A 27,300-nucleotide genomic window follows, 5' to 3' on the forward strand; every position below is an offset into this window, starting at 1 on the left:
CGAATTCCTTAATGTAGATTAATTAATCTTTGGCGGAAATTCGTAAAGATCGGGAAAGGTGAGGAATGACAAGACGGGGATCATAGATATTATAGGCTTTTTATTGTGTAGAACAGCACGCGGCTGCGCGAATTATATTACATATGTATAAATTTCCGTCGGCATCTTTACATTACGGTCGAAGAAACTCTCGTATCGCGTATGTAGAAATTTTCTCGAAGTGTACAAGTGTGATGTAAAAAATTTTTTGTATTTTGTGCGTGTTACGCTTGTTACGTGAGAACTTAAGGTACTGCAAAGAAGACGAAAGAAAGAAACTTACTCTTTTCCGCGGCTATACTAAAAACTCTGCGAATAATGTTGAATTAAATAACCGTTAGTCGCAATAGTCATATGATTAATAATAAGGGCGATAGTAAATCAAAGTAGAAACGTAGGATATGATCGAGGCGCGGTCAAGCTGACGACAGAATAACACGACAACTAATCACAACGATAACGATGACAGCAATCATGAACATTCATCGTAATTATTATCAAGCGTCTCTCTCTCTCTCTTTTATTCTACCTTTTTTCTCTCCCTCGTGCGCGTATTTTATCGTCGCTTCGACGGTGACACTCATGAACCGTTCTCATGTCGTATCGTATCAATATAGGATAATATAATCTCTTATCGTATTGTTTTAATAATAGAATCTTGGACGCGCCGTTTTCTGGCAGACGCGTGCAATAATTTGCATCTTTTCGTTATCTATAAAATTTCTCGGTTTCTTCCCTTGTATATCTACTTATCTCCCTCTTCCGTTTACTTAAAAAGCAAAAGAAAAAAGCTTTACCCCATTCTTTTCATCATACTTTTTGGATTGGCAGACTGAGCCTGCCGCTCGCAGGACTAGAGATTTTCACTACAGCTTTATTGCGCATCCATTATTATATTCGAGGGGAGGATTCCTCCTCCTCCTCTTCGCTTCTCGCTTTCGTTAAAAATTAATTCTTTAAAGGGCCAGACGTGTCGTCCCCTTTGGCTCGAAAATTATTTCGTCGTTTTCTCTCAACCGTGGAAAATTCATCGTCCTTTCTCAAGTAGGCGAATAAAACACGGACGATTTTTACGGTAATAATTGGCATATGGACAGCCTCGTTCTCGTTCATATCGAATCGAACAGCACTGTACGTGGATTCACATTTACGAAAACATAAAAAATTGTTTACATTGCGAGACACATCGGACGCGTAAGCCACAATTTCAAAAGTATCAAAAAGTCAAAGTCCAACAAGAATATCACTCTTTACATTTAATGGATCAATACGAACAGTTGATATGCGAAATCTAGAAAAATTTTTAAACTGCGCTAAAGTAGTAATCTATAAAAATTTGATTATAAAAGTTCGCATTACATCAGCTGCCTTACTTTCTGCCTTGACTTCTGTAGGATCTTGTAGACTCAATTAATAGAATTCAGAAATCTCTCTAGCCAATATTCGATCAATATTTGTGCTAGTGACTGAAAAGTTGTGCGTGTATAACGAAATGGATCGTTAGAATTAATGACTATCGTCCTTAAGGCTCTTAATGCGCGTTTGAATGTTGCAAAGGACTGATAACGGAAAAATAGGTGGAAAACGCTGAGGATCTTTGGTAAAACTCCACCTGACACGTCGGCGTTGATTATGGACGCTGAAGCGTTATCATTCAAAGCGGAAATAATCAGAAAAAAACGAGCAATTTAGAGCCATAATTACGCTTTAGAAGCAATAAAGACGAGGTCCATTTGATCGTTTTAGGACGACGAGAACACACTGTCCAGATGTCTTAGGCGTCCGATATCGGAAAGTTCGCGCTACATAATCACACGATTCATTAAATAATAATCACGCTACGAGATAGTGACTATGTTAATTCACCAATCAACAGTATAATCGGTAAATCGTAAAAATAATAGTGATCGTGGCAAACAAAGCTTGCTGCTCGTAAATAATAAAGACAATTACAGCGAAACGAATAACTAATAATATAATTAATAGTATAGCGATAGCTTTAATATTAAGAATAATAATAATAGTAATAATAATAAAATAATAATTAAAGGCTGGAAGAGTAGTATAATAGTAGCGGTAATAGTAATAGTAGTAATAGTGATAGATCAGAGCGGTAGTAGTAATTGGTAGTGGTAATAACGATTATGTCGCTTGTGAAAATATCTAAGGTCGATCTGTCTCTCTTTTATCGATGACGCAGTCGCACGGTACGCACTCATTCATTCATTCGCATCTCACTCACTCGCAACAACAGACGGGATACCGATATACAAGCAAACTCAATCAACTACAGCGGTTTGTTTTTTACTCTCTCTCTCTCTCTCTTTCATTCGTTCGCATCCGCGGCAATTCATCCTCGCGTTCTCGCTTGATCGGTAAAGATGGCAGTGATCGCGATTTCGAAAGCACCGTTTGCTTTCTTTGTGCACGACGCGACGATCCGTCGGCGTCAGACATTGACAGATTAATTGACAGCGACGCGGAGACACGCGTCGCAAAGTGTCTAAAAATCTTAACAGCATAATTCCTTGGTGCGACTTGGCACTTGGCGATCCCGAGCAGACCTCACGCTTCGTTTATCTATTTATTTTACTCCTTGAAAGATGCCTAACGTTTCAATAGAAAAAGAGATACGGCAGCGTGTGAAAACGATGATTTCCGGTCTCGGCTTTTGCACCCGCCCCGTTCGTTCTGGTGGTCGCGAGACAGAAGGAGGGTGGGGCGAGAAAACGCGATGAAGCGTGACGGATTCGACGCGGAAGGAAACGAAGACGACGGAAGCACAATGATGGACACGGCAGTGGGAACCGAGAAGATGTCCGCGCGCGCTCTTTCTCTCTCTCTTTTTTTTTTTCTTCCTTTCTCAATTCCGGATCGTTCAGGACCGATAGATGCGGATGACGTCGCGAATCGGCGCGCGACAGAGCGGACAGTGGCCGCCGCCCTTGCCGCGCCACTGCTGAATCGCGCACGTGTAGCACATGCACATATGGCCGCACATGTAGAGCACGCTGTCGATGCTGCGCTCGTAGCAGATCGAGCACTCGCTCGGCTGTCCGGTGAGCGTCGGCTGCAAGCCCTCGCTCCATTGCTGCAGATGAGACGACGTCGCCGCGTGCGACGACGTCAGGGTGCCGTCCAGGCTCTGATAGGTGACCGGGTCGACGTACGTGGACGAGCCGGTGCTGGCCATGGTGCCGGTCAATGGCGGCGAGGACTTGGAGGATCCCGGATGCGTTACCGGGACGGGTGCGGCCGCGGCTGAGAGGTGCACCGGTTGCGGCGGCGGATTCCTGTGCGTCGCGGATGCGTAAATCGGTTGCGGCGTGGGCGGCGGCGGCGTCGGATAACCGGCCTGGGGCGGTAAATTGACGACGAGCACGGTGCCACCGCCCACGGCCGGTTTGAATTGCACCATCTCGGAGAACCGGGACAATTCCGTGGCAGCGTTGCTGTGATTCGAGTGCTGTTGCTGCTGCTGCTGCTGCTGTTGCTGCTGCTGCTGCTGCTGAACGACAGTGGCCGGCGAGGGATTACTCGAGGGATTACGTTGCCGGGGCGGCGAGGTTGGTCGACTCGCCAGCATTCTCACCCGCTGAGTGCTACCATACGCATCCACGAACGCCCACAACTGGAGGCTCTGATCGACATGCATGACGACGTTGGGCGGGCCGCCGTTCTTGCTCATCTGCACCGCGCCGTAGTGCGTGACCGTGAAGGCGATCTCGTCGCCGGGCTGTGGACTCGACGCTACATCCTTGGAAACTACCCAATACTCCGGTCGATCCAGCAACAGATCGCTGTCATCCGGCAAATCCTCGGCGGTGAGTCGCGCGGGATCGCAGGAAGTCAGGCCTAGCGCGAGAGCACCAACGTACATCGGTTCCGTCGAGAGGATCTGCACGACCAGTCGTTCGCCCAGCAGCAACGGCCGGCTCGTGAAGGCGTAGCCGTGACAGAATTCCGTGTCGGTGCGCGTCGCCACGCACTGCTGGTTACTGAAGCGGATGTTCCTGCCCCGAGTGCTGTGGAGAAAGAAGACCAGGAAGCGGTTAGCCGCGACTCGGACCAAGCTCGCTCGCTCGCTCGCTCTTTAATGACGGATGTCTTTGGGAAACCGTGAAAAGCGGACGGCGAATTAGTTCTGTGCGGCGCGACGAATCGTTTGAGAGCGCCGAATGACGCTTCTATATTATAGATGACTTTCAACTTTCGCAAGTGTTCTCGAAGAGAACTATCGCGTCGGGTAATGTAAAAAAATACCGCTAATTTGATCGGACGAGTCTGATTAAATACAGATACGTAAACGAGATTGCGCAAACGGCGTTAGAAAGCATGCGAGTCGGGTAATTTTTTTCTCAACCGCGATTCAAATCAGCTTAATTAGGAATGCTAGAACCACGAACGGACCAGTTAACAAGTACAAGACTTTTCGCCGCGACGCGGCGCGCATTAAACTCGGGTTCCGAAACATATGGGTTGAAACGCGAGAGTTAGACGATCCGTGTTCGCTCGATACTCACGAGTGGAAGGGCAGAGGAGTGAAGATGACGCCGGGGGGCTGAAACCTGAGCCCGGGTAGCTCGACGTCAGGCTCGTGATGGATCGACATGCTCTGCATGGACGGCACGATGATCCTCTCGACGTCGCGGCCGGCATTGCTGGCATCGTCCATCGCCGAATGTCTGCTGTGCTGCGCATTGTCTTCGTTGCTGTGCTCGGCGCCTCTGCGAATATTATTGAAGTGTTGACGATTCGGATCGACGAACTCGATCGCCGTGCTGTTGCCGTAAACGTCGATGATCGCCCATAATGGACCGCGGGTCTCGACGCCGCTGAAGAAGAGACCCTTCTCCTCGCCGTTCACACCGAAGTGTACGTCGCCGGCCGATGTGACATAGTAGAAAAGTACCGCGTCTCTCTCGGCGAACCTCTCCGCGAGAGCTTTAGCCCAGTAACCAGGCTTGTTTGTTAAATCCGGACACGCGTACCTTGGTAGACCGCTCCGTAGATTAATCGGATCGTTGCTGGTAAAGCCGAAGCGAATCACGCCGCTCCAATTGTCCGAGATCTCCAAGAACTTCACGCATACCTGTGTTTCATAGAAAAACGACCATGTAGTACAATTGTGTGTGTTGGATAATCTATAATTCGCGACAGAATTATTTCTATTTTTATTCATTATTTATTTCCATTAATTTTATGTACTGCAGAAAACATTTGAAAAAATCAGAAAGACTATCGCAAGTTACAGATGGTCTAAAACGGAATTTAATTTAGAAAACAGAAAAGTTACGAAATTGCAACAGAGGCGCCGGACGAGCGATCCAAAAATGGAGTTTTATTCGAGCCATCCTCGCGAATTAATTATATTTGATCGCGTCCCACGTGGCCGTACGTCACTATAATGTTACAACTACGCGCGTACGCGATTAGCCTTAATTCGCCTTAGCAGAAACCGAAAACACGCCTGAACACTTAACGATCGACACCCACGTGTTTTGTTTAGCGACCGGTCTACACGTATTTGTAAAAGATCCTAAAAAAGCCGGCCAGCCCCGTCGAGAACTGTTTAGGCCGCCGTTTAGCGCGATTATACGGTCCACTCGTGTTACCTAACTGTAAACGGATATGCGATAAGTTCGTTCGTAGATATCCGACGCAAACGACAAACATTCGTAATTCCAACGCGGACGACATGCAAAGCGCGCGCGACCTACGTGTAAAAAATGTCCGCTCACGGTCGCGGTGACCGGCGGCGGTCCGTTTTATATCCGTGGAATGCAACCGGCGGTTTCTCGAGCGGAACGGAGAGTCGTCGGTTTCCCACAATCGACGCGCGAATGAATATGATCTAAATGCCGTTGGCGCGCGATCGGTCTCACCTTCTCGCCCACTCGCACGGGCCTGGCGCTAAAGGTGACACCCTTGCAAAAACTCTCGTGCCTCCGGGCGATCGTGCCGCCGTTGCACAGCCTGATGTTGTCACCGTGCACGTGGTGAAACGTCAACGGCGGCAGGTTGTTGGTTCCAGCGCTCGAGGATCTGGGCGCTGCAACAAAAAAACATTGAACATTGATAACGACCGATAATTATATTATGATAATTTATTTTCTAAACCGACAGGCTTTATCGTGCTGTTTTGTACACGCGTTTTATAGTCTCATATTTTAACATTGCTGGAATGCGTAAAAAAGAAATATTATTTATGCGCATACTTAAATAATATATTTCTCTTCTATTTCCAAGGCGATAGTAGTTATGAAATGTTCCAGAAAAATTAATTTTAAGATCTTAATATTCGATTTCTCTAGGATTCTTTGACAAGCAAATTTATGGAGGAATGACGTACGACGTTTTAATTTATATTTGGTAAAATTCGTTATTCCTTTTCATAGCGGTGTTAGTTAACGAACATGCCATCGTTTGAAAAATCGCTCCAACCTTTCGATCGACCGTTTCGCACGTAGGCGTTACTGCAAAGTCATTAGATTTCTCTTTTTCCCGAGGCGCGCGATCGGAAGGACCGAAGTGTCGCCGCCGAAAGAAATAGGCCATCGGCGTTCTAGCGCGACCGGGAAATTCATTTCAAGTACGTGGCCACTTCGGAACAGCGGAACAAAGGCGGAGTACTCCAGTAGCGCAGGGAAAAGAGGGGGAAATTCGATCGGGGGACTCGAATGCAAAAGCACCTCTCGTCGGAGCTCGTCGAGCGTTTCCACTCTGGTATTTCATAATGCCGGCTCGCCGATCTGGAATGCGGGGATGCTCCCGGGCGATCGGCGAAGATAGACGTCGGTTGGTATTACCATAAAGACAGATCCCCCAAGAATCACGATGAATCCTTTCTCAGCTATATTAATATTCACGCGCGGATTTTTTAATATTGAATATTTTATCGTTATTTTAACAGTCTGCGAATTAATTTACAGAATCACTTATAAACACTTTAATTTATCACTCGCAAATTTTATTCAAAGCACATTAATATATTTACTAACAGATGAGAAATAACTCTTTCGGAAGAATTTGAAATATATTAATGAAATATTTTGCAAGTCTTTGTCCTCGCGGGAGTGAGCCCGGTTTGAAAGTAAACCGGGAGTGCTGCGTCGATCCGACTGGTGCTCACGAGAGCCCGGTTCTTACTGACTGATCGATATGCCGAGGCGCGTACTCGATATTGTACATGCGCCGGAAACCGCACGTTTCGTACCGGAAGCGGCCCGCACGAACGCCAAGTGTTAAAGTGCGCCGGGCGATCCGCTTTCTCCGCAAAACGGATGCTCGAAACCGCTGTGCTAACAATACACAAGGAAGGAAGTCGAGTTTACACCTTGGTGACTTTATCTTGCGAACTTGCCGTGCTTCCTGAGCAAATATGTGCACAGGAGTGATATAACCTCGATTCGCTCTGAGAAATCAATGAATCGATCACAATGAGATACGAGCGTTAATTAACTGTAAATGTTGCAAACTACTTGGTCATTTTGTTTGCATGAATATTAATCAAGATTAATAAAAAATAGAAATTCTAAACTCAGAATTGCATATAAGCAGAATAAGAGAAGCGTGGAAGATATCTGCCTGTTTACTACCGGCAATTAATATGTCATTATAAAACGGAAGAATGTATTTGTTATTTTACTACCTACGTAATATCTTCTCTTACGAGACTCACTCGTCCGTAATAAGATTCTCATTTGCATAAATATCCGCAATCCCCGCGCGAGAGCCTCCAATCTGGACTTAGACTAGAAAAGACAAAGAAGTGCGCGATAACAAGCTGCACGGTCGCCGGATGCTAATCCAGCGGCGATTAATCCACTAATGAACCGAAACGCCGTCGTCGAGCTCGGCGGAATAATCGCGATCTATCGGTGCGTACCGGTAAAAAATCGCGGACCGCTCGGTTTCTCACGCTCCCGGTAAGGCGTGCACGTATTGGGAAACGCGCGTGCCTGCGCTAATTGTAATTTCTAATTTTCCTCGTTCAGACTCTGGCAGCCGCGCTTTTTTTTCCCCGCTCCAACTGTATTACCGTTACAGCGTACTGCAATAGTGTAAAAAGCAACGCGCAGACTTCCAGGATTTTGCGCGAACTGTCGTTACTATCATGGGGTCATAATGAGCGCGAACGGGCTGATTGCGCACCATGTCGTTGCTTCGAGCGTTCCCCGCTGCGTTTCTTTGACCCGTTCTTGCCTAGTTTTCGTCCAGTCACCCGAAAGAATCGCCCGCTGCGAAGCGCGATTGCGAAATCCGGGATAATCCGACTCGATTTATTCCTGGAACTCGTGTATCTTGTTAAGTACCGTGGCTATAAGTATACATTATTACGTCATTATACGGGCTATATAAAAATTCAGATTCTGAATGGAGTAAGAACGATAATATTTATATAATTATAAATATACACCTATAAATATACGCCTTATATATACACAACAACGGTTTTTGGTCAAATTTCAAATTGGAAAATAGACTGAATTACGCAACAAATAAATAGATATTTCTATTTATTTTCCAAGATTCACTTAGTAAAGTTGAATAAAAAATAACAGAATCCAATTACAAAGAACTAAAGCGTTATGATTTCGAAGTACACAGAAGCGGAAAAGCCGGAACGGAAACAAAGTACTAAAAGTCTAATCTCGCGAACTTGGAAGCGTCGTTGTTTAGTCACGATTAGTCACGGCAAGCCGTGATTTCCCGACGCATCTCGGTCGGTAGGAACGCCCGGCCGATTCACCGTGGGAATGTTATGACGTATACCGTTGCATCTCGCCGGCGTTCTTGTTGGCCTCGACGAACAAACCATGACTCCATTTACCCCTCGCGATCGACCACTTATATTCACCGCGGCTCGCCGCAGACGAGGAACATTTCGCGGCGACAGTAAGAACTTCGCTAGCGCATTTTCGCAAAATGTACTAATCTCGGGAACAATTTGGATTCTTGGAAAACACAAAGGTGGCTTGAGAACTCGCGGTACTTATTTCCGTTTCCATTTCCTGTGACTCTCCCTTTTTTTCTTCCAACGACGATGCTTAAAGACATTGTAAAGTCTTTCGGCAACAATCGACTTGAATTTGTCGAGATGACTTATCTGCTGCTATCAGAGCCTTGGCGAGTTTTCGTCAAAAGGTCAAGTGTCCAAGGATTAAGTACGTGGTCTACTTAGAGCCGAGGATTAATCGCGGCTACGTTGTAACGTAGTGCCTGAACAGTTATGCGAACATCGGTAATCTGCTGAATAATCGCCGGCTTTGACGCCAATTCAACCGTCGTGACCGTCATTAGGAGCGACGCGTGGATTTTTCTACGCTACGATCGATCGGTGCTTCGCGCGCAAATTGTGCGAGTCAATGAGAATCTCTTTGCGGTAGTAATTGGTCTATGCCCGCGCCTATGCCGCACCATTCGCCGGTGCATCTCGTGGGAAACTCGTGACACACATTTGCGCGGAAGTGCACTTCGTAGACTGGCAACACGGTGAATCTCTCGGCGCGTCTGATGAGTCGTCGCGATGCTGCGACGCGTCTCTTCTCTCTCTCTCTCTCTCTCCTCTCTTCGGGATCGAGTTTAATTAAAATCTCGTTTCCCGCTCGACTATATGACTTCGCCAGAAGCGAAGTAACAGATGTTGCGAGTAGCGCGCGAGAAAATTGGAAATAAAACAACGCCGGGCACGTCGCGAGTGCTGCAGGCGTGCGTCGCAGTTTAGGAAAAGATCTTAGACACGCAGCTGGAAACGCGGCGACTTAATTGCTGCTCATGCTAATGGAAACTTCGCAATCCTTCGTCGGACAGGAGGACGGAGTTCGTTGAATCGGAAATTATGATTAAATTAGTTCGACCTAATTATTTCCACTTGATTGCCCCCCTTGACTTTGTTCCCGCTACGTGCACCCGGCAACGTGCGTCATTTCTATTTTTACCAAGGCTTTTTAATATGTTTATTTTATATTACAACACACTTCTTTTTTTACTCTAAAAGAATCTGACATTAAAAAAAAAAAATTTCTCGCGGCGCGCTCACACCGTTATCGAAATAATTCTAATTAATCCGCGACTACATTGTATCATGAAGTGAAAGTAATCGATAGGCGCGCGACAGGCGCCTTCACGAACATGCACCGGTCGTCTCGGCGACGATGTGAACGCGATGCACTTTGCATGATGTAAATAAACGAAGCCTTGACCGAGCTTCGTCCTCCTTCCCCCAGCTCATTGACTACAATCAAATCCATTTCTGCGTCGGCCGTTATCAACCGCATAGGAAAAAATCGACGTGCCGTGTAGTCTGATAAGCTGCCATAATCGACGCATCCTGGCGTGTTTTAGCTTCGTTCAAGTTCGATGAACCGTGGCGTAAAACAACAACCGGTGATTTTCATCGAATAACCGACGATGGAAAATCGATGGAGTAGCGCTTTGCAAATTTCGCGCGATATAACATCTTTTGCATTTTTATCAATCCAGAATTGATGAAAATTAATAGAATCAATCAAAATTCATGATTCTCACATATATAGAATATAATTCTATATAATCCTCTGAACAAATCACTTTACCGCGTCGTCGTGAATTAATATTGGGTTTACACCGAAAGTTTACACCAAGTCTCTCCACGCGACCTCGATTGAACCGGCGTGAAAAAAAAAAAAAAAAAAAAGAAGTAAAGAAAGGTGAGAGACGCAACAGGCTGCGGCCTCGGGAGTCGCGTGCGCCCCGGTGCCTACGTAAGGATGACTTTGAACGAGGGGTTACAGACCGTTCCGATAAGGCACTCGAGGTACTGTTAAGCGCTACACGCCGAGGAAACCGGCGGTAATTTTCTCCGCGCGGCGGAGTAGCGGCGCGCGTTCGCTCGCTCGCTCGCTCGTCCGCGCTCAACACAGACCAGGCTTCGTAGCAGGAGGGGCCTTGTTCCCACGCCCGGTGCCGTGATCTTTGCCGAGCTACCTAGTCCTAGGAGGCGATCTCCCTCTCTCTCTCTCTTTCTTCCTCCCTCTTTTTCTCTCTCTCTCTCTCTCTCTCTCTCTCTCTCTTTCTCCACAGCCAGCTGTACTCTTCGCCCTTTCTCCTACTTAGACAGCCTGGCGGTGCTCCTCTCTCCTTTCTCCCCCCCGCTCCCTCTCGCTCGCTCCTTCTCTCTGCTCTGTCTTTCTGTTTTGCTCTCCACCACTAGGTGCATTACGTAAGGTGGCAATGTGCGAGTCTCTCGTCATGCTGAAATAATAATAACGCGTACACAGCCGGAGGCGAGAACGGCCGAGAGATACAAACGGGAGAAAGAAAGCGCGGGCGGTGGGGAAACGCGGGCGAGCGAGCGAGCGCAGCGTCTAAGGCGCGCACGGTTGGCGCAATTATGGAGAACACCTTGCGTGATACAGCGGCGCGCGGTAAACAATCGGTATTAAGCTACTACCCACACGCGATTCGGAATGGCGATTAGGAGAGGATAAGTAACGGCGCGATAAGGGTCGTCGAACCCCACAACTCGAATCCTCCTCCTCTTCCTTCACTCAATCCGCCTCGATTGCGCTCGTGATCCACTCCGCGCGACGACAGAGATAAGGGTCCATCGTGTAAGATCGCGATAAGAGACCGCGATGCTATGTCGTACAATTCGCGCAATTAGCTTCATTCGTGCGACGCCGTGACGCAACAGAATTGTATCGCGGTCAGCGCGACTGGATCCTACGTAGAATTGTTGCGCAATTGCATCGAAATAATGTCCTCCGAATTACTTCCTTGACTATTTTATACCTCATAAATTCCGGAATTGATAAAAAACACAGGGCGTTTGAAATTGCCGCTTCATTGATTACTCATCGATGTCCGTTCGACTAAAATCTCCAAGTCGTTGTTTTGTAACCCGCCGTTCTTGTGATAAAACGACGCGAGGATGTATGTACCGTGTCTACAAGCGGCTATTTGGAATTAGGCTCGTGCTACGGACGGAATAAAGATCAACCTTCGAGGAAAAGAAACGTACACAGGTATGCGCGTGTTGGATACACATGCTCGATGGGAGGAACGAGATCTTTATCCGGACTCTCCCTCGGTCGTAGCCTTCGTGACCCTCTTTTCGATTCGGTCGGAGGACTCACGTTGAATGCACGAGTCTTCCTCTCCTATTAATCCTCCGCTAGTTATCTAGTAATAACAGCGACACAAAACGTGATTCGTCTGTTTCGAATCGCCGCGTTGTGGAGAAACTTTATGGAGATGTCGGGTATTTAAGAAATTCGCAATCGAGGTGGAACAAAGCCGCCGTTTAAAACGCGACGTTGCCGCGACCGGAATATTTAAGCTACTTAAAAACCACTGTTCGGGGGTGCACCAAAATCCCATGACGACAAGTGTATATTCCCATCGCGGCGCTCTTAATGCGACCAACACGGCTCATCTAGGAACAATCGGATTAACGAAGTTAAACGAGAGGGTGGCCACAAGATACCATTCCCCTCGTTCACCCTCCGTTTCTTCGTCCGAAATAGGAGGGTGCGCGACACGCATCTGTCGCGCTTCGCACGTACAGGATCGCCGCGAGCAACTTCGCGTGGGTGTAAAGAAAGGGAAAACAGAGGAAGCCGCTTCTTTCATGTCGTATCCCCGCGGACACAGGATTAACGGTTTCAGCCGCACTCCGGGATAAACGCGGGGATCGAGCAGAGTCATTGATCTTTTGACAATGAGCGACAATGATACAATTTTTCATGCAAGCCTGAAGCTTCTGCTAATAATTGAAGCGCTAAATATTTTAAGCCAATGAGAGTCACAAGCATTGTGATTGACAATGCAACATTAATACTTTTATTAAGGCTTTAGAAATTAATCTGAAAATCTTACATTGATGAAAATGTTTAGGAAATTTTTGCATCGTTAATAAATTTCAATTTTACTTGAAGTGTATTAAATTACTTTCACTTGTACTTTTCATTAATTTGTAATATAATATAACAACCTTGTGTTAACAACCTTACGCGAAGAAAATAAATGATTAATTTCGATAATATTAATTGGAAGTTTTAAATTGAATGAAGAGGGTTTCATAAAATCCTCATTATTCGATTCAACGTATTCAGCCGCAAGAATTGATTAATAAGATCCAATTTAGATGTGCACGAGCATAGCGCGGCACAGCAAATCTGACTAATAAGCGAGGTAAGACGCAAGCGGTCGAGCGATGCGGCTGTGCGCAGGAAAATCTCGGAGAGCGCGATATGAGCAATGAAAGTAGAGAAACAAGTACATTGGATAATTCAGGGTTGCGATAGCAGCCGCTGGCCTCGTAGCATGCTGGCTTTTAATTAGATGGAAAGTCCGGAGGAATATATGCTATCGCGGTGGTGTAATTGTGCTTAACGGTTTTGGGCGTATTCGCGGCGCATCGTCATCCGACCATGCGGAAACGCGCGATATTCTGCGAATAAAAAACGCACACGCACTTCGTTAAGATAGAATCGTCGCCGTTGGCGAACCGTCGACCCAGTTGCTGAACACTAGGCTCCTCGCGCCTTTAATACGCATGACGAGATGAAACTAATCGCCGATTGTATCATCGGGTCATGTACGTGAGTAGCAAACGGTCCGCAACTCCATCATCGCGCGCGATGACTCATGTGGTGTCGTGTTAATGAAATTCCGCTTCCTCGTGCAACAAAGAAACGCGTGTCCTGCACTCGTCGTTAAGCGGAGTCGTGGCCTGTGCGCTAATTCCGAGCGCGAACCGGCTAAGGAAGCGCTCATTGATGTGAATATACAACGGTCGGATAACCGGTGTTGACGTAAGCCTTTCGGTAATTTCGAAGAATTACGAGCGACTGACCAGCGAAACATTTCAGTCGTCATGGCCATTGTGCCGGAATAAATGTTTCGCTGATTATAAGCGATGATTAATTTTGCCAATCAGATAATAATTAATGTGTTTAGAAATTCATCAATTAATTTTCGAAATCTCGATATTGCATTATCGCTTTAGTAAAGACAATATTTTCTTTAAATTAATAAAAAATTGCTTTTAATTTTTAAATTAATTTCCTGAAAGAATATTAAAACATTTCTTTTAAAATAATAAATTTAATTAAATTGAATATTTTCATCGTAAATAGAAATAAAGGCTCCTAAGATTCAATATTATGTAAAGCGTTTCAGTAGCTTCTTTGGAGTAAAAGGAGGGGGAAGGACAGTTTTCAAAAGAAGGAGGGACTGGGGATAATAAGATGTGAAGTAGAACGAATGCGTTTTTGTACTCACCGAGAACGTGCGCTGACAGACGCAATCGTGCCACTCGGGTGGCTCTATTGACTGTCAATGGTCGTCTTGGCCGTTGACAAGACAAAGACATCTCGATTTTAGAGCAAGATAAAGACATTTTTTCGACCTTGGAAGCTGACAACGGAACTCGAGAAACTCGTATGATTTTTGCGTGTTTGCCGTGCAAAAAAATCGCGTAGAAATGTACAAATTATTCGGTAAGGAAGTTTTCGATATGAGTCACGAGATTCTCAGGAGAGGAAAGGATCCGGAGCAGGCAAATCAATTGCTGAAGATAACTTTAAACTACTCAGCCGTAAAATTACAAAGAAATTAACTCTAGAAACGACGCAATAAATAAAAAAATGAAATAATTAAAGAAAGAGAACCGACGAGATGAAATTAAATATTATATATTATTATATATTAGAGCAAAGACATATATCTCTCTTTGATGGACCATTTGATGACTCTACGCGAGACACGCGCGCCAAAACAAAGACGTCGGCTTGATGCAACACAAGATCCGGCGTAGAAAGGACCGATAAGCACTCACGAAATTGAGAACAGCTAGACGATCGATTGATTCTCACCGGGATCTTCAACACCATGCCAGATCCAACGAAGGGACTCCGATGGGAGGAGGGTGAAGGAAGATGGCGAGGGGTGGAGGGAAGTTTGGCACGCGCACGATCACATTGTCTTCCGGATCTCACCCTCCCGATTTTCCGGATCGGAAGAAAAACGACGTGCACATAGAGAGACGAGAATGGTAAGAGGAAAACGAGCTGATCCGCAGGCCGGGAAAAGGCGGGCAGCTTGAACCACGCCGCTACAACGACTGGCTTGCAGAAGCAAACTCCCCATCTGCTGCGTTGGTTGTTGCCCCAGCCAACTCCCTGCTGTCATTATGTGTGTTTGTGTGCCGGCCGACGGTGTGGTCTGTCGGTACGTGCTGACACACACGTATACAGGCGCACTTCGGCAAGCTGTGCGTGGCAGCTTGGGTATTCGAACCTCTCGAACGGAAAGGCGAATGTATCTGGAGGATCTCACCTTGCGCGGATGCCACGATAAGGTGCGGCCTTATCTCTCGATACTCTTGGCGAAAGCGAAGAGTGATAAAAGAAGCAGCACAAGTACGGAGAACGTTACGTGTCTAGATCGATATTATCTAACGATATCCGTGAATCAGCAGTCGTGACTCAACGTGAACAACAGGAAATTAATAATAAACTGATATTAGCAATTGAGATAACAAAGTTTCGATGATTAACTTGCTACTGTAGATTGAACATCGCTGTGATTTAAAGATAGATCGTGAAAATTATTCTCGAGTAAAATATTACATTAGGAATTACTTTTAATTATTCTCAATTCGCATCTCGTTCCCAATGAAGAATATCAATTATTGAGAAAATGGCATAAAGCGAGACGCGACAGTCGGCCAATTAAAGGCGGGATCTTCGGCATCAAAGAGCTATTAAAGCGTCCGGCACAAAGAACGCTCGATGTACATCTCCGACAGTAAAAATAATGAATATATATTCATCAAGCATTAAAACGCGAGAGTTTCTACCCTAAGAAGCAGCACGCAATACGGCGCGACGCAATGAGTGCGCGCTCGCGCGCGCGCACACACGCTTCTGTACATGTCGCAGCTGCAGCTGCTCGTAAGAGCGGAACACACGGCTTTTGGGGGATGGCGATGCATGCCGTAGCAACGGTTGCGCACCACCTGGCCCGACGAAGCCAGCCAGCATCGGCATTGGCGTAGAGGTCGAAAGAACGAGTCTAAAAAAAGACCGAGAGAAGGGGAAAGCACAAAAGGACCCCAGCTTTTGGAATTTTGAAACCCTCCCTTGATCCTGCTCGTCCTGAAAACCGATCGATGATCCTTGGAAGCCGTATCTGGTGCACGCTTGTGTGCGTACTCGTCCGCGAATACGAAGAAAGGATCTTATAGCGACCCATATTTACTAAAGAATTGTCATGCGATTTTGATGGGAAAAGACGGATGAAAGAAAAATTTATGTACATCGCGAATGAAGTTTCACGGCTCGGCGATTTTCACGCAACATTAGCATACTCGATCGCTTATGCGGCGCGATTAGGGGTGGATCGAACAGCGTGTCAAATATTACGTGGTTACACGCGCTGCAACATTAATCACCGCTTGGAATTGTGATCGCATTTAACCGCGTAAATACATTATTTTGTTCACAATACCTAAATAAAATTAACTTTATTTTGAATTAAAATTAATCAAATAATAAAAGTAACATTCAATCGGAGTGAACAAAATCGAAAAAGCGTCGATACGTTAATGATAAAAGCGCGTGAAGTTATAAAGCGAAGCCTACAGTCGTCTGGCGAACGCGTTGGCGAGGTTAAACGGGGTTGCTACGTCGCGCGCGCGCACGTGTTTTTTTTATATAGGATTTCTATAGGAGCGAGGGGGTGGTCTCGCGACGCAGCGCTCCCCCACCATCCCGGCCGCTGTCGCCACCATACTCGCCCATGGGGTTTGCGCGTTGATATCGCAATAGAAGCTCTATCGATCCCGTCCCCGACACAGCCAGACTGGCTGTTGTCAGGGGGTTGATAGCGATATGCAAGCTCTGCACGCACTATATACGCGGCTAAAAGCTCGAAGCGGCTTTGCCGGCTGAAAAGCAGTGGAATTTCTCGAGTCTCGCTGCTCGACTAATTTTTAAATATTTTTTCACACATTTCGCGAATTTGTTAAAAACGACGCTTGCGCGATGATGAGGCAATTAAAACCAACGCGATAGATATTGTATTGCACTTTCGTAAAAATGGCTCGACAGGAACCAAGCCCCTGAATCGCGTAATGCTCTTACGGCGATAAGTTTCACGGTCCATCTGCCCCTAATATTCCTGAAGGGAAGCCACCGGTTGCACCGTCGTCGGCTTCCCCCTCGTGCGATCCCGCGTTTCTTTCCTGTTTCCTTTCCGGGACTTGATCCTCCCCTTCGACAAAAACTATCCCTAACGAAACTCGCCAAAGTCTGTGGGAATTCACATGTAAATTCCCACACTAAAAAGATAATTGATACACGTCGACAACTTTTATCTCGCTCTTTTACGATAAATTTTTTAATATTCCTTCAAGACGGCGAATTATCTCGATCTCTAAGCTGCGCAGGAAAAACTGTAATTGCTCGAAGGATTAAAGGCAACGACCTGCACGGTGTCTTTAACTCGCTCCGGTTGTTCTCGTTGGCAAGTCCGCGGTTCGCGAACTTTCTCAGTTTACACGAGAGGTCGACGGTTCATCGTGGCTCTCAACCGTGACAGATGAAGCGGAAAGCCGCTCCGCCGTTCTCTCTCCAACGGAACGGTTCTCCTTTCTACGCGTTCCGCGCAGCCGATGATACCAGAGATTCGATTACTACGTGATGGATATACGCGCCTCGCCTGGAATCGATTCGTATATTACGAATGCCGCGTTTTAGATGCCGTACCGGATTATTACTTGTAGCATAGATATTGAGGTTTATCGACGCATCATTAAGGTGAAATTCAGGATGTAATCGTACATTCATGCATACGAGGAGAAAAGCGATAATTTTCTCCGCGCGGAATCGAAACAATGTCTGGAAGGCAGGAGTGACGCGTGGGATAGGCTCGTTAAAGTGCGATCATCAGCACCGTCTTGGGACGCCGTTCATGTTAAATTAGACGCAAATTACCGCGCACGGTGATCCGTGACGTGAGGAGTATTCGATGAGCAACCGCCGCCGCCGCCGCCTCCTCGCAATAATTACCGCTTTACAGCTCATTGATTGTTTTCACGAATCTACATACGTGAACATGTGGACGATATTCCACAGAAATATTAATTATGAATAATACTTCTAAATATTTAATTCCATTTATTTTTTAAACGTTATATTATATATAGATAAATATCGTCAATATTATAATTATAATCTTTATCGCGTTACTAAAGCACTGTGTAAAATTACAATGCTATAAACCGTTAATTATTTATAATAATCTCCCAACTACTAGCGATGAAATAAACATCCTCGGATGAAAAGCGCTTGAAGCGGATTTAATGACGGACGGGGCGCGATAATTTCGCATCGATTCGGGTCGCGAGCGTATTGCGAAATTTTCGATGGCGCTGCGCGGAAATTTCGCGAATCCGCGCTGCGTCCATAAATCACGAGAAAAGCGGCTAAAAGTCGCGAGAGTTTACGCAGTGCGCCGATAAACGCCGGTCGTTTCCATCGTCGACCAGGCCGGCCGTAGTTTACACGCCAGCGGTTTCGTTTATCGCGTAAAACCGGTACTTTCGCGGATCGCACGTGGGTGATGGTTTCGGAGAAGTCGATTGCAGACTGATAAATTAATCGCGTCGCCATCGTTCGACGACTCGCTGGACGAGACTTGATCGCGGCGATATTAGAAAATTGCGTTCGATCGAAGTATCGATTATCTATTGCTTAGAATCAATTCCATTAATGTGCCGACAATTTTTCCATTAGAATCGTTCACCTTTCACGACTGCGACACGAGCTATCGCGAAGATTCTTGTTAATTAAATGTAAGATTGTTATGAATTAAATGTCGCGTAATTAAACGCGGGAGAAAATTCTCGCGAGCGTGCCATTGTTAATTGAATTCAATTGCGGGGGTCAGCGGCAAACTTCCTGCGATTAGGTCGATCTCGTATCGTCGCGTGGGCGGAGATGGGTGGGGGGTGGGGGGGAGATGAGAGGCACTGGTCAGACGACAGTCACGTCGCCGAGATGAACTTTGACACTCGGCAATTAAATCATCTCGTCGTTCATTCAGTCATTGACTCGCTCGTTGAAGGCGCCACGTCGCGCGAATTGCGCGTGGGCCGACGACGACGACGGACTTTTCTCCGCGGAGCGTTTCATCCTTTTCTCTCTGTCTCTCTTTTTTTTTACTTTTTCATTTTATTCGATTCTCCGGCGCGTTTCGCTCGTGGGCGGTAAGGTTGCCTCTATCGCAATCAGCGAGAAATTGCGAGGATCAGCCGACTTCCGGCGATTAGAGACGGAGGGCAAGTGCACGTGGCGAAAGCTCGATGACAAGTGCTCTCGATGGGGGACGCGTTGTTATGCGCGTTCCAGAAAAATCATTCGTATGCTAATAATTGAGTAATCGGCCTGCGATTATTAGACAACGCTGTGTCTCGGAGCTAAATCTTCATTCTTAATTAAAACCCCATTATTATAACAAAGAATGTTATTTCTGAGAATTGAAAGATTTGAAAGACGCGAGAAATCTAAATGATGATTACTCAAAGTTTTATTTGAATTAAATTACCATAAGTTAAATTACCGCGGACCGTAGATTTGATTAAAGAGCACTCGGCACTCGGAGTCCGCGAAATTATCGTTCGCGCAGTTGCATCAGCGTTGAGATCCTCGAAGATGGATCGGGAAGGGCGACGGTGTGGTTTCGCAACATTTGTTCCATTAAAGTCTAGAGGCGGCTCTCGACTCCCAGGAGTAATATGTGTATCGTGAATGAAGGACTCTAGGGGACTTCTCTCTCCTTCTCTCCCTCGAAAAAGTCAGTCTCAGACCGGCCGGCATCACAACGCGCCGCATGTAACCAAAACCCGCAATTGCAATCGGAAAAATGAATCATCGCGCGCTTTCGATCGGTGCACGCTAAAAATAAAGACAAATAGAGGCGAGGAAATAAAACAAATGTCAAAGTCTCGCGTCGAGTAAATTTCTGCGACTTGGTTTTCCAAAAATAAGTTTACACTACTTCGTTACTCATTTTAGCAGCTTTCGTCCTTATTTTTGGAGACAAAAATTCTTAGCTCCCGATATTTTAAACACTCTTCGGAGCAATTCGCTTCCGAACTTAAGTTTCAACACTGCAGTAATTAACGTAGAGTATTGGGTACGTGCCGAGAGCGGGTGGGCAGTTCGACGAAAGCTCTTCGCATAAGGAGCTACGCGAATCAGGGCGAGAAGAAGCCCAGAAGCTGCCAGACGAATGTTCTCGAATTGAGAAATGGCTTCGCGCCGCCGGTGTCTCAGCGTTCGCCCGGCTAGAAGCACGGAGCGAATGCACTTGGGTGCAGTGGAGCATCGACGGAGAAAAAGAAAGCCTTAAAAAGGCAGCCCTGATAAATCTCGACGAGGGGGCACTCGCCGGTACAGCCCGCGGCGTATTCCGGATCACGCGAAGGAAAACGCATCGTTAGGACGTCTCGCTGCGTAGCGAGGAGATTTATGCGTAGAATGCGCGTGAAGATCGCGCACTGACAACCTCGCCGCTGCGCCGTTTTCCGCTAGTTCGAGCAATTTACGTCGAATAAACCTCAAGCGTATCTCGATCTCGGCGAAATGTTTAATTTCCATTTAAATCCGACTCGCGCAAACACAGGGGAAAATATTCGCTGCGATACGAACTGGAAAAAAAGGGATGAATGGAATTATTTTGCGATTGACTAGCATTCGAATGGGTTTAAATCGGTGTGCTGGCGAGAGGCTCGAGATATTTCCTCGTCGACCGCAATTTATAAAAGTCTGCGATCTAGCCTCTCACTCAAGAATCCATTACGCAGCAGTGGCAGCGGCAGGCTTAGCAAATGAGCTCTTCGAAAGCACTCGTGAAAGCTCTTCTCGCTCGTACCCTGGATCGCGTCTTCTGGAAACACTTCGTTCGACGACAGATGTTCAGCAGTCACTCTGACCTTTTTCGGCTCGGCCATGGGGATAAATCGGTAGGCATTTCGAATACCATAAACAAATGTCAGTCTGGGATCGAAAGAGATCATCCTGCGAGTGTTCGCCGAAACAAGTAAAAATATCCTTAAATTCCGCGTCGGGATTGATTTGCGAAGAGACAAACCACGTGAGCCGGGTTAATATTAAATATTTATGGAGCTTCTTCTTTTAATATATCACGTGGCGACGGCGAGACGAATGACTTTGGAGCGCTTCGCCTTTGCGTCACGGCAAGCTGGCTTTACGAATTTCTACGCAGCCGAGCGCGTGGCGGTAGACGCGCGCGAGTTTGCTTATGAGCCCGCGCCATTAAGTCCACGGTGGTCGCTTCCGGTGCGCGCAGGTACGAAGAAGCACACGTGCTGCGTGGGGTGTTCACGCACCTTGTTTCCGCAGAGTTCCAGTTTCGCGTATCGCACGATCGCGATCCCTTCGCGAGGAGCGGCGAGGGAGAAGACGCGCTCGAGTATCTCGTTGCGCTAATGTGCGCGAGTCCGTAATTATTACTGAAGACGAACTGTGGTATACTTTCGTCGACGTATACGGCGATCGTTTCGGGCGAGTTGTGGGAGGAAAAAAACCGCCGATATCGAGGAGAACGGGACCTCAGGTATTGTGCCGCGGCTGACGACTTCCGCTCTCGAATTCGCTCGCTTCCGTTCACGGCGTGCGCCAGCCGGAAGTCGCGAGCGATGCCTGTCGAATTATCTTTTCGGAAAGTGTCACGAATCGCTCGGGAAGAATGGAGAAGGTATGTTCATATGAGCAAGTGTGTCACCGCAGCTAAGAGCGCTCCAAACAGAATGACGATTCTTATCCTCTGAATGTCCAAACTAGAACAGAATTTTATTTAGCGACAATCTCGCGAATTCGCGTTCTTCGGAAAACAGCTGTGTTTATAATTGATTTCAACCGTCGTCATTCTGCTGAGCGACACTTGTGTTTAATAAGCGACAATCGCACATCTCCTACCGGGAGATAAGACGCGATAAGCCCACCGCAGTTTGATTTCTACGCGTTTATCGCACGCTAGCCGGCGTTATCGTTCGTCACAGGCGTCAGGAAGTATGAATGAACGCTTCTCGGAAAGGACTGTTCGAAGGCAGTGTCCTGAGGATGGCTGGTGAAACCCTTAAAATAGGCGGAGAATCCTCGATTAAACGGTCCAGCCAGCTGACAGGGATACTACGCGGAACCGTGGACCGCAAACCGGTTCGCGAAACGCTTGTGGGAACAAAGACGGGTTTCGCGGCTCTCTGACGTCACGCGCGAAGCGGAAAGTGGGTGGATGGGTGTGTGAGATTGCCGAGTCAGTGAGGACGGTCAGTGATCGCTCCTTGGTAGGTTAAACCTTCTACAAGATGTGAACGGCTCGTGAGACTTGTCCGAATCGTAAGGTGAACTCGGGAGAAACCGCAAGAATTTCATTTCCAAGTAGGAGAACCCCAATAGACAGATTGCAACTAGACGATAGAGTAATTGCCTTAATAGAATTGCATTTGCTTTCTACGAATTCCAGTATAATTTCAATTTATAAATTATTCATACAACTTATCATAAATTAATTATGAAAAAACTTATTTATGTTTCACAAGAGTGTAAATTAAATGATAGTTCGATTAGCACTCTTATTGAAGAAAAAAATATTATGTGAGGAAACTTCAATAAATTAATCTTTAGAGATCGTGACTAGACGATAGTAATTGCCTTCATAAAATTCCATTAGCTTTCTATACAATATAATTCCAATTAAAATAAATTGTTTATACAATAGTTTATGTTATTCATAAATTAATTAAAGAACATTTTTTTATGTTCTCAAGGATGCAAATGTAATGACATTTCGACCAATTCTCGTATCGAAAGTTGTTTTTCGCAAAGCTACATTGTATGAGAAAAGAATTCAATGAATTAATCTTCCGAGATTTATTCACATATGTATTAATGAAAAATTACAATCTCAATGAAACAAAGTGAAACTTGTGAGAAATACTGGACCCTTGATGTTGAATCACAGCCGATGCAGGTTGCATTGTTTGCATCCAACGAGCGCAACGTTATGCAATTTACATTGCAATAACGTTTCGTCACGGCCAGCAACTTAATGCGTCACCGATCGCTTTCAATGACTCAGATCGATCGAGGAAAAGGATCCTTTCCACGAACGAGTAAATCGATTTCGGCTCAGTCGCGACGCCCGGAATTATTCAGACAAATTTAGACGGAATTTGCCGAGGATAAAAAATGCTTTCCTTATTTCATCAAGGTTGACGACAACGCGACATATCCGGACAAAAAGGAGGAACGCGAGATAAAGTGCGAGTAAAACAAGCAAATTACAATGCGCGAAAATGAAAGAAATATTTCAGTTGTGGGTATTTAGAGAGAAAAAAAGTCGCTGTGGGGATAAAGAACAGACTGAGAATCCCTGCAACCGTGCCGCGAGTGATTCACCAAGCCGCAAAAAGATGGGAAGAGGAGAAGCAAAGAAAGAAGCACGCAGAGTGGTATCCCGGGAGCATCACGACGAGTTACTTTCTTCGTTCCGCTTGTTCCGCGGCGATAATCGCAGCAAAAAAACAAAGCGCTCCGCCCCATTGGGAATATCTCTTTTCCTCCTATCACTTTCGGTGTCAAATTCATATATGCCGTAAGGAGATGTACATAATAAGTGAAATATTTGATATATTTAAATATTGCTATCAGGTGGCACGAGTTTCTTTTTGCAAAAAATAACAAGATAACTTCAAATTTTCAAGGTGGATGTGTCAGCTGTTCGCTTTAATTTACTTCGAAAGAGGGGAAGAGAGAGAGAAAGAGATGAAAGATGCTTTCCTTATTCATGAGCAAAGGTGGAGAGCAAGCAGGTTGCTCGATCAATGTTGATCGATCAATTGCTAAAAAAATAACACGACTTTTTTTGAAGAGAAATTTACAAACTTAGACTTACTTTTTATAAACTTGCAAAAAAATAAATACAGATAATTGCAAAATGTTGTAATATTACGTTGTTTGTTGTTAATCAATATTATTTTTTAGCAAGAGGAATCACAGAATTGCAAATTTTGCTAAACTTTTGCCAATTAAACTTGAAAAAATTATACACTTATAAAGTTATTTGTTATTGATACAATAATAAATCATTCAAATTGAGTAAAAAATGAATGAAAACAGTTTTTGACTTCTAACATAAATATCGCAGCAGCTCAAATATCCATTTCATAAATCGTCAACGGTTCAAAGCCCTCCCACAAAGAGATCGCATTGCGTTGGTCTCTTGAAACCTCCCGCTAGAGAAAAGTCGTTGACACCTAAAATTCATCGCGCCAAGAAAGGTCCAATCGTAACCTTTAACCTCGATTTTAATCGGTAACAACTGATGCTTTGTCTGCTAGTAAAGAAATAGGCGTTATAAATCTTTTCATTCATATCGTCGGGAAATAGCTCTTGAAGAAGTCGGCCATCAGATTACGGCGGAATTAACGAGAACATAGATCCAAACAAAAACGCCTTTTCAGATCTACGCCGCGTCTAAGAATATTATGCGTGTCTCTCAATAGGTATTACGCATGTTAATGTTATTTTCATTTCTGATTTAGATAATTAAGAGCGCTGGTTCGTCCTTTCGTATTTTTATTTAAACAGACTGCTGACATCTTCCGTGTCGCGGTTTATTTAAGCCAGCCTCGATTAAAATCACAGAAGCGAGGAGATCGGAAGTCTCTTCGACTTTGCTTTTGTCTCGCTTGTCGTCGCGCTCGAAATTCACTGTGACAAAACAGCGTGGAATACGGAGGAAAGACGTAGTCGGTATTGAGGACACGAGTATCGCGCGTGCGAAGGGGTTTCGGGGGGGAGAGTTTCCAGTTACTTTGCGAGAATTGTTGCCGACAATGCCGCGCTCGCGGAAGAAAGGATCGCGAAGAAGGAATATATATCTGATGAGAATGCTGTGGGATAGGAAGCGAGGCAAGAGCGGCAAACCAATGAGACGCGATATCCTCTCGTTTTCAGACTCCCTCGCGGAATCCAGCGGATCGTCCATTGAAGGAAAAGTCGGTCAACGATACACAACAGTGACTATAAGCTTGCCGCGAAATGAGCTTTTACCGAACATCAATGGAAATGAGCGCGATGGGCGCTCTGAAATCGGAATAGTCGGAGGAAATGATGCCCCCTTCTTCTCACAATCAATGTTTTCCAACCTATTTCTATTGTGTCGCGCCAACCTTGTATCGATCACAGATTATAGATTTAACACTGATAACAAGTTTACAAATTTATTAGCTTATGAATCTAGCGTTTTTGTGATAAAATTTTTAATTTTTAATTACTGTCGAGAGAATGTTTCGTTCTCTTGAGAAATTAAATAGTTGCCTGTTATTTGTCGGACTTGTATTAATTTTAAATTAAATTTCAAAGTCGCCAACGCAGCGTGTATCGAAAAAAAGTGATAAAATATTCCATTATAAGCCCACTCGCTGCAAGTTTTCTCCAAACAATGCTGGAAAACTGATGGTTGAAACTTTTCGCCAATAGCGGAAAGTTAAGAGTAGCGGATGCGTTGTCGGTAATTATTGGACCCGCGGTGCGATAAACCGCCGGCGGACCGCAGGAAATAAAAGCCAAAATTGTTTCCCGCTCGTCGTATCGCCGTTTTAGAGTTTAGGGATCCGTTCCGCGTTGACGAGAGTTGATCGCGAACGAGCGGGGCCCGGCCCTGTTCCGCAATATTCGTTAGGGCGATCGATGAATTCAATTTTACAGCGACGATTTGAATGCAAATCCCTTTCGCAGGAGTTTCGACGATATTTGGCCTGATCCGCAGTATACTAGTTAATATTCCACGCTCGATGGAATGTGGAGTCAATTTTTTCTCGATTAAATTCTCAAAATTAAAAGGTCTGCGAAATGGACAAACGAGATCGGAGAGATCCATGAAATATCCGAATGAAGCCAGTCGAACGTATTCTATTCTATCAATCGTCACCGCGCGAGGCAGGATGTCCTCCTCTCCTCGGTTATCGTTGAACGACAAAATCGGACGAGTCTCGGTCCGCGACCGATCAGCACGGTCAGCCGAGCGACGACCGGAAAGCATTGTCAGAGACAATGAGGAAGAGACGGAGGTGTGGCTCACCTAGACCCATCTTGCGCTTCAGCTTCTTGAGCACTTTCATCTTGCTGCGCAGAGGCGCGAGAATGTTGTTGTCGCCGCTGTTGTTGTGCTGCGGCGACGCGTTCGCTGCTGCGTGCTTGCCGTGATGATGATGATGGTGGTGGTGATGGTGGTGCTGGTGATGATGATGATAATACGGCTCGCAGGACTGCTGCTGTTGCTGCTGGTGAGATTGTTGTTGTTGTTGTTGTTGTTGCTGTTGTTGTTGCTGCTGCTGCTGCTGCTGCTGCAGCGGCTGTTGCTGCACGCTCGCGCCGGAACTGCCGACGTGACCGCCGCAGCAATGACAGGGGTGGCTGCTCTTGCTGCCTTTAATCGCGCACTCTCCGGACACCCCCATAAATGTGGCCGTGCTGCTCCCGCGGGTGTCAGACGCGAAAATCCGCGACGAAAGAGAGAGAAAGAGGAGAATGACGGCGACGTGAACGGAACGAGAGATCGAAATACCCCAACTTCGATGGCTCACTTGACGTTCGCACTGACTGTCGAACACTGATCGCGGAAACGAAAATTACTCTCTCCGGGTTCCTTCACACCACTTTGCTTGATCGTCGAAGAAGGTTGTCTTAAGCGAGGTTTAAACGTGAGGAAGATTCGATGAGAAATAGAGAGAGAGAGAGAAAGAAAGAAACGAGGAACGACGAATCAAAAATCGAAAAGCGCGACTTGTATCCTTTCTCGTCCCGACGTCTCGACTGTCATTCGTTCGAGCAACGATCCAGATCACTCGTGCGTAACTCTAAACCCGACAGGAATGAAGGAGTTGCGAGGACCGCGTGTCACGGCGACGAGCAACGCGACCTAACACGTGGATCGCGATTCGCCTACGTGCCCCGATCGAGCGCCCTGGGACGACTGACTGTTTTCCGTCGTGAAGCGCGAGAGTATTGCCGCAACGCGCGCGAGCCGGCATCCAATGATACCGCCCGGATCCCCGCCGGCGCCACGATGGAGGCGCATGGAGGGGTGACTGGCACCTGGTGGACAGCTGCCCCTTACCTGGCTGTACGACGCACCCGGCCACCCCAAAGCGCGCGACCAGCTCGCGATACATACATTCGC

General features: G+C 46.1%; 2 protein-coding genes across 4 annotated transcripts in view; one reads left to right on the top strand and one right to left on the bottom strand.

Annotated features, from left to right (window-relative positions):
* Window positions 1-80: 80 nt before the first annotated feature.
* On the bottom strand, window positions 81-27,110 carry neur (E3 ubiquitin-protein ligase neur). 3 transcript variants are annotated; one of them, XM_012372975.2, is made up of 4 exons: window positions 26,200-27,110; window positions 5,925-6,091; window positions 4,563-5,131; window positions 81-4,064 (listed from the first exon to the last, which is right to left on the bottom strand). In XM_012372975.2, exons 1-4 carry the CDS (start codon window positions 26,576-26,578, stop codon window positions 2,918-2,920), a joined length of 2,262 nt encoding a protein of 753 aa, XP_012228398.2. In that variant the 5' UTR covers window positions 26,579-27,110; the 3' UTR covers window positions 81-2,917. The 3 variants fall into 3 exon arrangements, with proteins under 3 accessions (XP_012228398.2, XP_012228399.1, XP_012228401.1); XM_012372976.2 differs by lacking the exon at window positions 26,200-27,110 and adding an exon at window positions 14,308-15,259; XM_012372978.2 differs by lacking the exon at window positions 26,200-27,110 and adding an exon at window positions 6,732-7,166.
* The window catches only part of LOC137001276 (uncharacterized), a 28,019-nt gene continuing 26,957 nt past the window's right edge, over window positions 26,239-27,300 (top strand). The window contains exon 1 of the mRNA XM_067359910.1: window positions 26,239-26,404. The gene's annotated coding sequence lies outside the window, so the exon portion shown is untranslated. The remainder of the gene's footprint in view (window positions 26,405-27,300) is intronic.

The sequence above is a fragment of the Linepithema humile genome, chromosome 7, assembly GCF_040581485.1.
Source record: "Linepithema humile isolate Giens D197 chromosome 7, Lhum_UNIL_v1.0, whole genome shotgun sequence".
NCBI classification, from domain to species: Eukaryota; Metazoa; Arthropoda; class Insecta; order Hymenoptera; family Formicidae; genus Linepithema; species Linepithema humile.

What these genes read in the sequence shown, in the direction of transcription:
- neur (XM_012372975.2), bottom strand. Translation starts at nt 26,578, where the DNA reads ATGGGGGTGTCCGGAGAGTGCGCGATTAAAGGCAGCAAGAGCAGCCAC. An exon ending in GAAGCGCAAGATGGGTCTAG is followed by an intron (nt 6,092 to 26,199) that starts GTGAGCCACACC and finishes TTTTTGTTGCAG; the next exon opens with CGCCCAGATCCTCGAGCGCT. An exon ending in ACTCCTCTGCCCTTCCACTC is followed by an intron (nt 4,065 to 4,562) that starts GTGAGTATCGAG and finishes CTTTCTCCACAG; the next exon opens with CACTCGGGGCAGGAACATCC.